The sequence below is a fragment of the Galeopterus variegatus genome, unplaced genomic scaffold (assembly GCF_000696425.1).
Source record: "Galeopterus variegatus unplaced genomic scaffold, G_variegatus-3.0.2 Scaffold7042, whole genome shotgun sequence".
In the NCBI taxonomy this organism is placed as follows: domain Eukaryota; kingdom Metazoa; phylum Chordata; class Mammalia; order Dermoptera; family Cynocephalidae; genus Galeopterus; species Galeopterus variegatus.
The window spans coordinates 31,995-44,815 of record NW_007733153.1 but is presented as its reverse complement, the minus strand read 5'-3'; the positions used below and the strand labels follow the sequence as shown (position 1 = coordinate 44,815).

Genomic DNA, 12,821 nt, shown 5'->3' with positions numbered 1-12,821 from the left:
TTTTTTTTACATTCTAAGATATTGTTGCAGAGTAGTAGGGGGGTAAGGGGAAAAGAAAGGGGGAGGGAAACAGGGTGGGAGGAGGAGGAAAGAGGGGGAGCATGGTTGAGGCCTGTGGCACCCCCGTCGTTCCAGCAGGGGAGACCAGGGAGCTTCCAGCAGTCGTTGCTGGGCTGGATGCAGATATCAGGGTAAAGATAATTTTTGTATGTTGATCATATATCCTGTAACCTTACTGAACTTGCTTATTAGCTCTAGTCGGGGAGTGGGGTGTGTATATTGCTTAGATTTTCTATATACAAGTTTATGTCATCTGCAAGTAGAGATAGTTTTACTTCTTTTTACTTCTTCCTTTTCAACCTTGATGTCTTTTATTTTTTTCTTGCCTTGGTTAGAACCTCCAGTACAATGTTGAACAGAAATGGAGAGAACAGACATCCTTGCCTTGTTCTTCATCTTCAGGGAAAGGTTTAAGTCTCTTGCCATTAAGTTTGATAAGATGTTAGCTGTGGGTTTTTCATAGATGCTATTTATTAGGTTGAAAAGTTTCCCTTCTCTTCCTAGTTCGTTGAGGTTTTATTTATCATGAAAAGGAGTTGGATCTTGTCAGATGCTTTTTCTGCATCTATTGATATGATTATGTGGTTTTGTTGTATAGTCTATTAATATAGTGTGCTACATTGATTGATTTTCATATGTTGAAGTAACTTGCATTCTGGGAAAAATTCCACTTGGTCATGATGTATGTATATCCTTTCTACATGTTGCTGGATTTTGTTTGCTAGTATTTTGTGGAAAATTTTTTTGTCTATATTCATAAGGGATTTTGGTCTATAGTTTTCTTGTGGTGTCTTTGTCTAGTTTTGGTATCAGGATAATATTGACCTTATAAAGTGAGTTGAAAAGTGTTTTTTCTTCTTCTGCTTTGTGTAAGAGTTTATGAATGCTTCATGTTAATTCTTTTCTGAACATTTGGTAGACTTTACTAGTGAAGACATTTGGCCCTGGGCTTTTCTTTGTGAGAAGTTTTTGTTTACTAATTTAATCTCCTTACTTGTTAAAGGTCAATTCACATTTTCTATTTCTTGTATTGATTTGGCAGTTCGTATCTTTTGGAATCTGTCTATTTAAAATAGGTTATCCAATTTGTTGCCATTTAGTTATTTATCATATTTCCTCATGATTCTTTTTATTTCTGTAAAATTCTTTCATTCCTATAAGTTTTGCTATGTTCTGTTTTCCTTTTCATCTGTCTCAGTATTTTCTTGTTTCCCTTGTGATTACTTTATTGACCTACTGGTTCTTTAGGAGTGGATTATTTAATTTCTACATATTTGTGTATTTTCCTGTTTTCCTTCTATTATTGATTTCTTATTTCATTCCACTGTGATCAGAGGGTATACTTAGTATGACTTTAATTCTCACAGCTTGTTTTATGGTGTTACATATAGTCTGTTCTGGAGAGTGATCCATGTGCCCTTCAGAACATGGGTTCTCTGCTGCTGTTGGGTGGAGTATTCTGGGGATGTCTCTGTTAGGTCTAGTTGGTTTATAGTGTTGTTCAAGTCTTCTGTTTCTTTGTTGATCTTCTGTCTAGTTCTACCCATTACTGAAAGTAGATTACTGATGTCTCCAACTATTGTTGAATTGTCCGTTTCTCTCTTCAGTTCTGTCAATTTTTGATTCATATATCCTGGGGTTCTGTTAGTTGTGTGTATGTTTGTAATTGTTATGTCTTCTTTTGTGGATTGACCTGTTTATCATTTTTAAGTGCCCTTCTTTATCTTAGTAAAACTTTTTGTCTTAAGGCTTTTTTTGTCTGATGTTAGTATAGCTATTCCAGCTCCTTTTGGTTTCTGTTTGTGTAATATATCTTTTCTCATCCTTTCACTTTCACACTATTTATGTCTTTGAATCTAAAGTCTGTCTCTTTAGAGCATATAGTTGGATCATATTTTTAAATTAATTTTGCCAATCCTTGCCTTATAATTGGAGAATTCAGTCCAATTACATCTAGAGTAATTATTGATAAGAAAGGATTTCTGCCATTTTAGAGTTAGTTTTCTATGTGTCATCATTTTTGTTTCTCAGTTTCTCCATTACTACCTTCTTTTGTGTTTGATTTTTTTTTTGTAGTGTACCATTTTTATTCCTTTCTCATTTCCTTTTCTGTATGTTTTAGTTGTTTTCTTACTGACTACCCTGGGGATTACAATTGACCCCTTAAACTTAAAAAAAAAAAAAAAAACTAGTTTGCATTAATGTCAACTTAATTTTAATAGTATGTGAAGACTTTGCCCCGTGTCTCTCCATTTTCTCTCCTTCCTTTGTGCTGTCACTCCATACAGATTGCATCTTTGTACATTTTGTGCTTTTCAATACAGATTTATAATTATTGCTTTATGTAGTTGTCTTTTAAGTCAGATAGAAAAAAGGAAAAAAGGAGTTACAAATGAAAAATACATTTATGCTGTCTTTATATTTGCCTACACGGTTACCTTTACTAATGCCCTTTTTTCTTCATGTGGATTCAAGTTACTCTATAGTGTCCTTTTATTTCACTCTGAAGGTTTCCTTTTAGTTTTTCTTGTAGGATAGGTCTGCTAGCAATGAATTCTCTTGATTTTTGTTTATCTGGAATGTTTTAAGTCTCCTTAATTTTTAAAGCATAGCTTTGCTGGATATAGAATTCTTAGTTGACAATTTGGTTTTTTCTTTTGGCACTTTGAATATGCCATCCCATTGCCTTCTGGCCTGCATAGTTTCTGATGAGAAATCAGCCATTTTTTTGAGGATTCCTTGTATGTGATGATTTGTTTTTCTCTTGCTACTTTCAAGATGCTCTTTGTTTTTTAATGGTTTGATTATGATGTATCTAGGTGTGGATTTCTTTGAATTTATCATGCTTGGAGTTCATTGAGCTTTATGGATATGGAGATTAATGTTTTTCATAAAATTGGCAAAGGTTTCAGCCATTATTTTCAAATATTCTTTCTGCTCCTTTCTCTCTCTCCTTTCCTTCTGGTACCCCCATTTTGTGTGTGTTGGTATACCTGACAGAAGAGGCTATGCTGTCTGCCTAGTGGGGTGGGGGGTATGTGTTTTGCAGGCAAAAAGCTTGCTTTTCAACTGACTGCACTTGGAGGACACAGCCCAGTCTACCAGGTCTGCTGCAGGAAGTGAGCAGCAGGCCTTCTGCAGGTCAGGGCATCGGGAAGTTAGAGTTTAGGGCCCTCTCTTGGTCATGGTATGTATGTCCTGAGTGAGGATTTCTTGCTGGGGCATGATAGACCATTGAACTAATGGGCTTGATTTATTTTCCCTCTACAGGTTCAATGTCAACAACACCATTCTTCACCCAGAGATTGTTGAGTGGTAAGTATGGCCTGTGGCGACCTTGGCTGTTTGTTGTCCTCAGCTCATGGAGATGGGAGACCCTGCGGTTCTCACCCACCCCACCTCAGAGAGCCCCTCAGAAAGCCAGTCCCCAGAATCTCCTCCCTTAGCCATTTTTGTTTTTGTAGTTATTGGTTGGCTGATTGATTTTTTGAAAGGGCATGAGTTACTTGAATATCAATTAAATTTCTCTTATTATTTTCTTTATTTTCATTCTTTCAAAAGTTCTTGCCATAAATAAGCCAAACTTACATAGCTCAGATAGAAGGTACATAGTGAGAGGGGTAGAAATAGACACCATCCATAATGCCATTGTCAGAAAGGTAAATGCATTTTCCTCATGTCACACATATGTCTTGACAAGTGTGGCATCCTGGTGTATGTGTCGTTTTGATACCTTCTTTCATCCCTTGGTGACACTGGCAGCCCCCACCTGCAGCACATCTGGTTTCTGTTGGGTGGTTGCAGGGCGAGCCTTCTCAGGTTGGTCACTGCACGTGGCCCTGCAACTCTGATGTGCCACTAGTTTTCTTCCTGAGCCATGGAGTTACTCTTTGATAGCAGCAGAACATTTTTTCTTTGTTGTATGGCTGACTTATTGTGAATGTAGAAGAGAGGCAAAGCAGGGCCTTGGCCACATCATCACTTGACTAGGAGATGTGTAGGCTTCGTGCAGCACATCTGGTTTCTGTTGGGTGGTTGCAGGGCGAGCCTTCTCAGGTTGGTCACTGCATGTGGCCCTGCAACTCTGATGTGCCACTAGTTTTCTTCCTGAGCCATGGAGTTACTCTTTGATAGCAGCAGAACATTTTTTCTTTGTTGTATGGCTAACTTATTGTGAATGTAGAAGAGAGGCAAAGCAGGGCCTTGGCCACATCATCACTTGACTGGGAGATGTGTAGGCTTCACTCATCTGGTCCAAAATCTGCATGATCATGTCTTCCCATCTAGTGGGGAGATCTGACTCACCTAGTCTTTGAGCCTGGGAACACAGTGACCTGAAGGATGAAGAGTCAGCTGGGTGAGATGCAGGAGTAAGGAAGAAGGAAAGAGTGATCCAGGCCAAGGGACCACTTGCTCAAAGAGACAAGGTGATGGCCTTGTGTGGTCAGTGTGGAACCATGGAAGTAGAGCCTGAGGCTGGTTGGAGAGATGGGCAGTGGCTAGGCCAGCATTGGTGTCAGTTTTGACCTTTTTTTGAGAGAGAGAAAGGAGAAACATGGGAAACCGTTGAAGGGTTTAAGCAAGTGAGTGGTAGGATCAGGTTTGTATTAAAAAAAAAATCATGTTGGCCTCAGACTGGAGATTCAGCTGCGGGGCAAGAGTGGGAACAGGTTGCCAGGTCAGAGGATGTTGCAGGGGTCCAGGTGGCAGTTGTAGGGGTGGTGTGACAGATTTGAGAGGTAAAGCAATAGTGAAGAGAAAAACTCCTGGGAGGAACCAGCCGTGATGGTTGAGTGAAAGGTGGAGTTGAAGGTGGCTCTGGGTTTTTGTCCTGAGCAGGTGGGTGATATGGCACTGAAATGCGGACGGCTGGAAGGGGCAGATGCTATGGCAGATCTGGGACTTGTTTGGGGTGTGTTGAGTCTGAGGCAGGTGCCAGTGGGAGAGAGGGCTGAGCCAGCAGTGGAGATCTGAGGGCTGTAGACAGGTGTTGATACTGACCCATAGGAGCATTAGAGGCCAGGCAAGCCCATCCCAGCTCTGTCAGCAGTCCTGGCCCGGTGTCCATCACCACCACATACTCTGTGAAGATGCAGGCCTGTGTGCATCAAGTTCACAGCCTACTCCTCTTGTCTTTATAAATAAACAAATGTCTGGCCCATGTGTAGCCCCCCATTGGCAGAATTAATCCCTGATACCCAGAATGGGCCCATGTCCACTTATGTATCCTGCCTCACATGTGACATTCTCTCATGGTCAGTTACAGTTTGGGTGCTTTGGAGACCATGGCTGGGTCATGTGCTCCAGCTCTCCTAAAGGATACCTCATTAGTTTGTCACTTTGGAACAAGCACACTTTAATTCTAGTGACATTTCTAAGGCTCTGAGATGGACTCTATATGCTCATAAGAATACCTCCCAACTTTATTAAAGTGAGCAGCAGAAAGGACTTATTTGGCGTTTGATGGCAGTAGAATTATTTTAGAAATGTCACATTGTCCTTACCACCTCAAGGGTATCCTTTAATAGCTTGAGTCCCATCTCCGTGGTGACTGCAGTCACTCTTGTGGATCCACTCCAAGTAATGCAAGGAAGGATTCTGGGTGGAAGGGTGACAGGTACCTCGTGTACGAGAGTGAGTGAGCCTTCCATGACGTTAAGTGATGACTCGGTGCACCATCTTTGGCCCCTGTGTCCTGAATGCTTTCTCCCCTCTCCTTCTCTGGGCCCTGTGGAGGGTAGCTGCCTGCCGGTAATGGAACACCATCAACTTGGGGACATCCCCTGGTTCTAACCCCAGCCTGCCCTGCTCAGGAAGTCATGTAACTTTTCTGAGACTCAGCTTCTTCATCTGTAAAATGGAGGTATAATATAGTAATATCTAACTCACAGTATGGACGTGGAAAATCACCTAGCCTGGGTTTCTTCACCTGCAAAGTAGGCGGATAACTCAGGATGGAATGGGATTGTAAGTCAAATGCTGGCACATCTTAATAATACTGGCTGTCACCTGTTAAGGTTCCCTATGTGCAAGTTACCATGCTAAGCACTTGACACATGCCACCTTATTTAAAAGAGGTATTTTATTTATGCTCTGTCAGGTACGTGCTCTAGTAATCCACAAGATACAGATGAGGAAACTGGGGAAGGGGAGGTTAGTGAATTGCCCATGAAAAAGCCAGTTGAATCCAGGCTGCTGGTTCCAGGATCTTGTGCGCCCCTTGCAGCACTGAGGAGCACCCTTGGGGGTGGCATGCCTGGGGGTCAGCCTCTCTCTCAGTTCACTCTTGGCCACTGGGTTCACAGGGTGCTCGGAGCCTTCGGAATGCATCTTGTGCCAAGGCCAGGGTGTAGCAGGGTGGGGAACCAGAGGTGTGTGGCTGTGCATCCTCTGTACCCACACACACCCCAGCTAGCAGCTTGTCTGGGGACTTGGGGTTCCTCCTGGAGCCTGTCTGATTGGGAGGCAACGAGCAGCCTCTCCTAGCATGGGGAGGCTCACTTTCTCATCTTTGTTTAGGTGTCATTCATTTCCTTTCTGTGACTGTTTTATTGTTTTCCATTCTCTCAAGCAGTGCCTTTTTGATTTCCTGTAAATTCCTCTGTAATCATACCCTTCCCCACAAACATGAGATCATAACTGATAATTTCTTTCCTTGTGCTGGGTATGACAGTTTGAATGTGAAGGTCAAAAGTTGAAACTTAATAAGAACAGGCGTCCTACTTCCATAATTTAGGCTGTGGTTCTACTTTCCTGTTTTGCAGATGATTAAATTGATCTGAAGGTAGAGTAGGAAATAAAAGGAGATGCTTTCGTACTGCCTATAGCCCAGTGCCTTGGGTTTTGGTTAAGTACCTCTGGAAGTGTCACAGAAGAGCAAGCATGTCAGCAACCGCTGTGTGCCTTCTTGGATTTTAAGTGAGACTGTGTTAAATTGAGTCATACGCTGGTTTTAGAGCTGTTAATTACATGGAGTGAAAATGTCCTACATGCATCAATCAGGCAGTGGGTAACATCTATTTTCTGCTCCCTTGCCTTTCTGTGTGCATGGGAGATGGTAAGCCGGGGATGGTTTAGGGGACCCTATGTCCTGGGTACCATGTCCCAATTAGAAAAGGTACCTAGAGTCTTGGTAAAAAGCATTCCAGTAAGATTGCTTATCTTTGTCTCCTAATGAACAGGCATTTAAACCTATGTTAATGAGGAAGCCAATGGAAAGTGGGGTTCCTGGGGCAGAGTGGGAACTTGAGTTACTGTGTGCCAGGAGGTGGGGTGTGGGAGCAGCAGACAGAGGCAAGGTATATTGGCCCTGATGTGGGCAAGGAGGTGGTCCTCCCATCCACGCCTGCCGGTCCCTGCACAGTTCTTGGGCACACTCAGCTCCCAGCTGAGCTAAACTATGGTTTCTTCATGGCTCTGGTTTCTCTAAGAGGACTTATTGATTGAGCCTCCTGAGGATATGTAATTTTAGCCAAGTCTTTTCTTTCTGTCCCTCCCATTGTGGTGGGATTTTACCCTTTGCATCACTGGGTCACAGGTGTGGAAGGGATGGCTGTGGTTATTGATTGAGCCTCCTGAGGATATGTAATTTTAGCCAAGTCTTTTCTTTCTGTCCCTCCCTTTGTGGTGGGATTTTACCCCTTGCATCACTGGGTCACAGGTGTGGAAGGGATGGCTGTGGGGATCCTGTGGTGTTGAATTCCCACCCACCTGCTCCCACAGAACCATTCCCTGCACATTCGTCTCCAGGAGAGATGGATTTCTTGGACTTTTAATGGGTTTTGTTCAACACCGTAGCACTTTGATGCTTAGAGACTGATTTTGGAAATACTTCATCTTGTCTTGCGACTATTTTAATCAGTGGAGTATTTAGACCTCAGTTAATTGATGTCTTAGTCCTGAGTATAATGTTCAGAGGCAGTTTCGTGACCTTTGAAAATTTAAGGCAAAAAAAGTGCACAAATACACCTCTGCCTAGTCCAGTTTTTCTGATTTCAGGCCTGTAACAGGAGACTCTGGGCCCAGAGTGGGGTAGGAGCCTTGGCCTCCTCATCCTCCCTGTGCTTGTGTGACCCCCTTTCTGTTTGAGCGGCCCCCTTGCAGTGGTGATGCTCACAGCATGGCAGGGAGCTGGGGGACCGCATGTGAGGCTGTGCCACGCTCACGTCCCCCAGCATACGTGAGGGACCTCCTCTTCCGGGCAGAATAGCCTGATCTGCCTTCTGCCCTAACTTCTTATGTGGCATCTGTGTTGTCCTGTCTAAGCCATGGTCCTCTGTTGCTTCCTAGAGGAGATGGCCTTTGTCCTCTCATTGGGATATCAGCCTTGTAGATCGTATCTCTAACCACCACCCCACACATCTTTGGGCCAGACAAGGCTGGTTCTGAGCTTGGCACTGAGCATCCCTCACTCCCAGATGGTTGTCTGCAGAGGCTGAAGAATCCCCTTTTTCTTGTCCTTTTTGTTCAAGAATAGCAGAAATAGCCTCATCATGTCCAGAGTGGTGAATTCCTCCTGAGGGTGGGGAGAAACCATGCAGATTGCTAGAAAGTCTCACTGTTCTCTGCAGTAATCTTGAAAACAATTTCTGGTGCTTGTGTCTTGGAGATAACTGAGCCTGGGTGGGATGCATCCCTCTCTCTCTGCCTGGCACCTGAGTGAGACTTCAGGTCCAGAGTATCAAATGAATAATTGGTTAAGCCAGCACACAGCCGACATCTATTTAAGCATGGATGAAATTGGGCCAGGCCAAAGCCCAGCCAGGCTGGTTTCATGAGAGAACTGCCTTGTTGGGATAATTTGCCCTGGTTCAGTTTGAGTGTTTTTTTAATGTGATTAAAAAAATAAGTCCTGGGTAAACCAGTTAGAGGCCCAGTCTGTCACTTTACTCAAGGTAAAATTAGAAAAGAAAGCACAATAGTGGGTGTCGATGGCTGAAAATTCTTACTGTTTCTGATCAGAAGAAAATGTGGTTTGGGACCCAAGCCTTCTTTCTCCTTGGGCTGATTATGCACTTCCGGCTCATCTCGGGTGAGGATGCTCGAGCTGCAGGGAGGGGCAGAGTGGAGAGCCTGTGAGTGTGAGCTCTGGGGCACAAATCCTGGGCTGCCTTTCCCTACCCGTGTGGCCGGGGGTGAGGCAGTGGCAGCGGGAGTTTGGGCCCCTGCACTGCCCAGCATATCAGGGCGAGCACTGTCCTGCTCAGACCTGGTGGACTCCCCTGGGGCAGAGTGTGGGGTAGGTGACATTTCTTTTTGAAATGAGGCCATTAGCTCACCTTGTTGGAAATAAGATGTTTTCTGGCTTTGGTGCAATGCCTAGATAGTGTTGATGACCCTCCGGTTCTGTGCGTCTGCTCTGGGCCAGGCATTTCTGGTACTGGGACCTGGCTGTCCAGGGCTGTAGCTTTTTGGAGGAGACTTAAAAGAAATGACAAGTGTGATAGTTTTCTGAGGATTCATACAGACTGTCCAGGGAACATAGAGAAGGGATTCAGCCTAGGATGGGGGGCATGGAGGAAGCCCCTCCCCTGCCTTGAGAAAGGTGGGAGCTGGAGACCACACAGTTAGAAGAAAGGACAGCAGTAAGTTCCAGGCAGAGGAGGGGGAAGCTGGGGGAGGGAGTGGCAGGGGCCCAGGCCTGGAGAGCCTCACAAGTCCCTCTGTAGAGTTTTAGCTTCATCCTGAGGACACCTAGAGGCCACTGAAAGGTTTTAAACCAGGGAAAGCACAACGAGATTTGCATTTCCTACAGATCCCCAGCTCCTGTCAGGGAGCAGGCAGGGCTAGAGGTCCGGAGGCTGGTGGAGGCTGGAGAGGTTGTCCAAACTGGAGAAAGTGGGGTCTGGCTCAGGGGAAGAGGGTAGCCTTCCCTTGATAAGGGGAGGGAGGGAGGAGAGGACAGGTCGGGGAGGGAGAAGGCTTGGGAGTTTGGAGGAGAGGCGAGACTGGGTCCATCCGCTGGCTTCTTTCTCCTGTGAAGTGGGAGATGAGTTCATTCATCTGCTGAGAAGGCGCCTGAGGTAGGGGAGAGATCTGGGGAAGGTGGGAAAGTTGAGAGTAGCCCTCCTGCATGCTCCCCTGCAGCTCATGGCAGAACCAGGGGCCTTGCTGAGGCCGGTGACTAGGAGCTTGCTGGGCTATCCGCACAGCTTTCCCTGGCAGTGCTCATTGGCCCTGGAGCAGAGCACAGTGTCGTTAACACCAAGGTCAAGGGTTCAGATCCCATGCTGGCCAGCTGCCAAAAAAAAAGAAATAGTGTTGCAGGTGGGAAGGCCCAGGGAGGGACCTAAGCTGAATAGAGAGGCAAAGGGAGGCTCCTGCCTGGAAAGTGGAGGACTTTGTGGGCTGGAGGTGGGTACAGCCTGGGCCTGGTCCCACCTGTGGCCATCACTGCATTTGCTGCCCTGGAGGGTGGCAGTTGGGAAGAAAACACAATTGGCTGCAAATGGATTTGGCCCTCAGGAGCCTGAGCTGTTCGTTTGAGTCCTGTACTCGAGTTTTGAGTATCCTTGAATCTAGACCCTCAACCTCTAGGGAACAGGAACAAGCCTCTGGTCCCCAGGCAGGACAGTTGCCAGGACAGTTTAGATGATACACAGTACACTGTCAGGCTTCAGGGTCTGCCTCCTCAGGAAAGAAAGGAGGTTCATCCCCCTCTCCCCCCTTCCCTCCCCTCCCCCTCTCCTCCTCTCACCATGTGCGGTGGAGTGAAGGAGCAGGCTTGGGCTCAGTGTAGTCACAAGAAGCCTCAGCTGATCCCATGGAGCTTTGGAGCTGGAGTGGCCCAGCAGAGACGTTCCCAGTTGAAACACGGGAACTTGGTCTTTATTTTTTCCGTCAAGTCGAGGAAACCAGTACAGGGGTGTGGCTTTGGGGCATTCCTAGAGAGGACTTGTTGGCTGCCAGCACTTCCCACAGCTAGGGGACAAGTTGGGCAGTGCAGCCAGTGGCCACTGCCATTTATGGGACCTAACATGGAACAAGCCCCAGTGAATGGCAATGTAGAAAGAAGCCCTGTTTGCTTTCGCCTTCATGGGCCTGTTGTAAATACAGGGACATATTATCCTACCTAAGGATGTCAGAAGATTCTGTCTGGCTTCAAGGTGGATAGTGTGGATGAGGCAGTATCTACAGGCTTGCATTTTACTTAGTTTATGTAACAAATCTACATAGCATTTACATGCCAGGCACTGTCCTTGGAGATTTGAAAATACTAAGTTATTCTCACAACAGCCCTATGAGGAAGTCATTACCTCCACTTTATAGATGAGGAAACTGAGGCACAGAGTAAGGGTCTCAGCCACACAGCCAGGATGGAGTAGAGCTGGGATTGGAGAACCCAGGGTCTGTCTCCTGAGCCTGTGCTCTTAATGACTTGTCAGAGCTGCCATTTAAATGCCTGTGGGTCTGGAGTTAGTTATTTGAAATGGGTGGAGGTAGAAAACATTTATTTAGCTCCTTTATGCGAGTCTTACTTGGAGATGAGATTGATTGCAAGGACCAGAACCTAACCAAGTTTGAGCAAATGAACATGGGTTTGTTGTGAGGATCCCAGGAACCCCTGAGTCCAGTTGCAGGTGGCGCAGCAGGGTCTCCTGGTTCTGCCTGCCCTGCCTCACACGTGCCCTCTCTCCTCCCTTGCTGCTGAGTTCTTCCCATCTGCTCCTAGTCTCCCATGTTTCTCTGCATTTGTACCTGCACACACATGGCTGCAGGTGGTTCCCCCTCCCCCTGTCCCCCTGCCCTGCACCTGTCCCCGTCTCAGGCAAGGGCCTGAGTCACTGGGTGTCCCTGAGCTGCCCCATGGGCAGGGTGTGGGGTAGGGGAGGAAACAAGAGGCCTCTTCAGCCAACTGGGCAGAGCTTTGGGAGGCAGCACACTTAAGGTTAAGGTCCAATGACCTGGGCATTGTAGATTTTACCCCCCTTCTATGGGTGAGGAGACTGAGGCTCAGGAAGGCAGGTGTACCTGGCTGCAGAGTCTGGGCTTCTTCCAGATCTTGTCACTGGAAACAGCCTGCACTCCTGTGGCTGGTGGTAGGGCAGGTTGGCATCATTCTGCTCCCTTCCAGATTTGGTGGCCCCACTGTGATCCTGTGCAGCCACAGGCAGGCCTATCAGGGTGCCCCTTACCAGGCTGTGCAGGGTGTGGTGGGCCCCGAGATCTCCCTGGGGGAGTCCAGCCAGCCCCTGCTGGAAGTCACTTATTTGCTGCTCTGTCTTCCTTCTCTCTGAAGCAGAGTGTTTAAGACCAACATGGAGCTGGAGGTTTTGCGCTACACCAATAAAATCTCCAGTGAGGCCCACAGGGAGGTAAGTCGGGCACTGGTTCTGGTTGGGTGGGGCAAGAGAACTGCATGGAGATGGGTGGTCGCATGGTGGGCTGTGGTCCCTGAGGACCATGTGAGAGCCAAGGAGCTTCGCACACTGATGACTCTCTTTTCTGTTCCTTGGTGGGCACAGGGCAGGGACAGGAGAGGCTGTGCCCCAGTTCCTCACCTTAAGGCACCCACCCTTCATGGGAGTAGTGGTCACTAACCCTCAGGAAATTTTCCAACAAGAAGTCCTGACTTCTAGGCGGGTAGGGTTCTCCTTCCTGGCATTCTGACAGTTTTCAGCTCATTTTAAAGAATCTATTGTCCTTAATTATGATTCAAGCACATTTATTACTATCATCCATTTTCTTTTTTTAAAATTTTTAAAAATTTTTTTTTCCTTTTTGTCTTTTTTCGTGACCGGCAACGGATCGCAACCCTCAGT

General features: G+C 46.3%; 1 protein-coding gene across 1 annotated transcript in view; it reads left to right on the top strand.

The window, feature by feature from the left end:
• Positions 1-12,821, top strand: part of LOC103607014 (xaa-Pro dipeptidase-like) — a gene marked incomplete at its 3' end in the record, with an annotated part of 44,397 nt that overhangs the window by 30,153 nt on the left and 1,423 nt on the right. The window contains exons 8-9 of the mRNA XM_008591567.1: positions 3,331-3,375; positions 12,299-12,374. Coding sequence (XP_008589789.1) covers positions 3,331-3,375; positions 12,299-12,374 — 121 coding nt within the window. The remainder of the gene's footprint in view (positions 1-3,330; positions 3,376-12,298; positions 12,375-12,821) is intronic.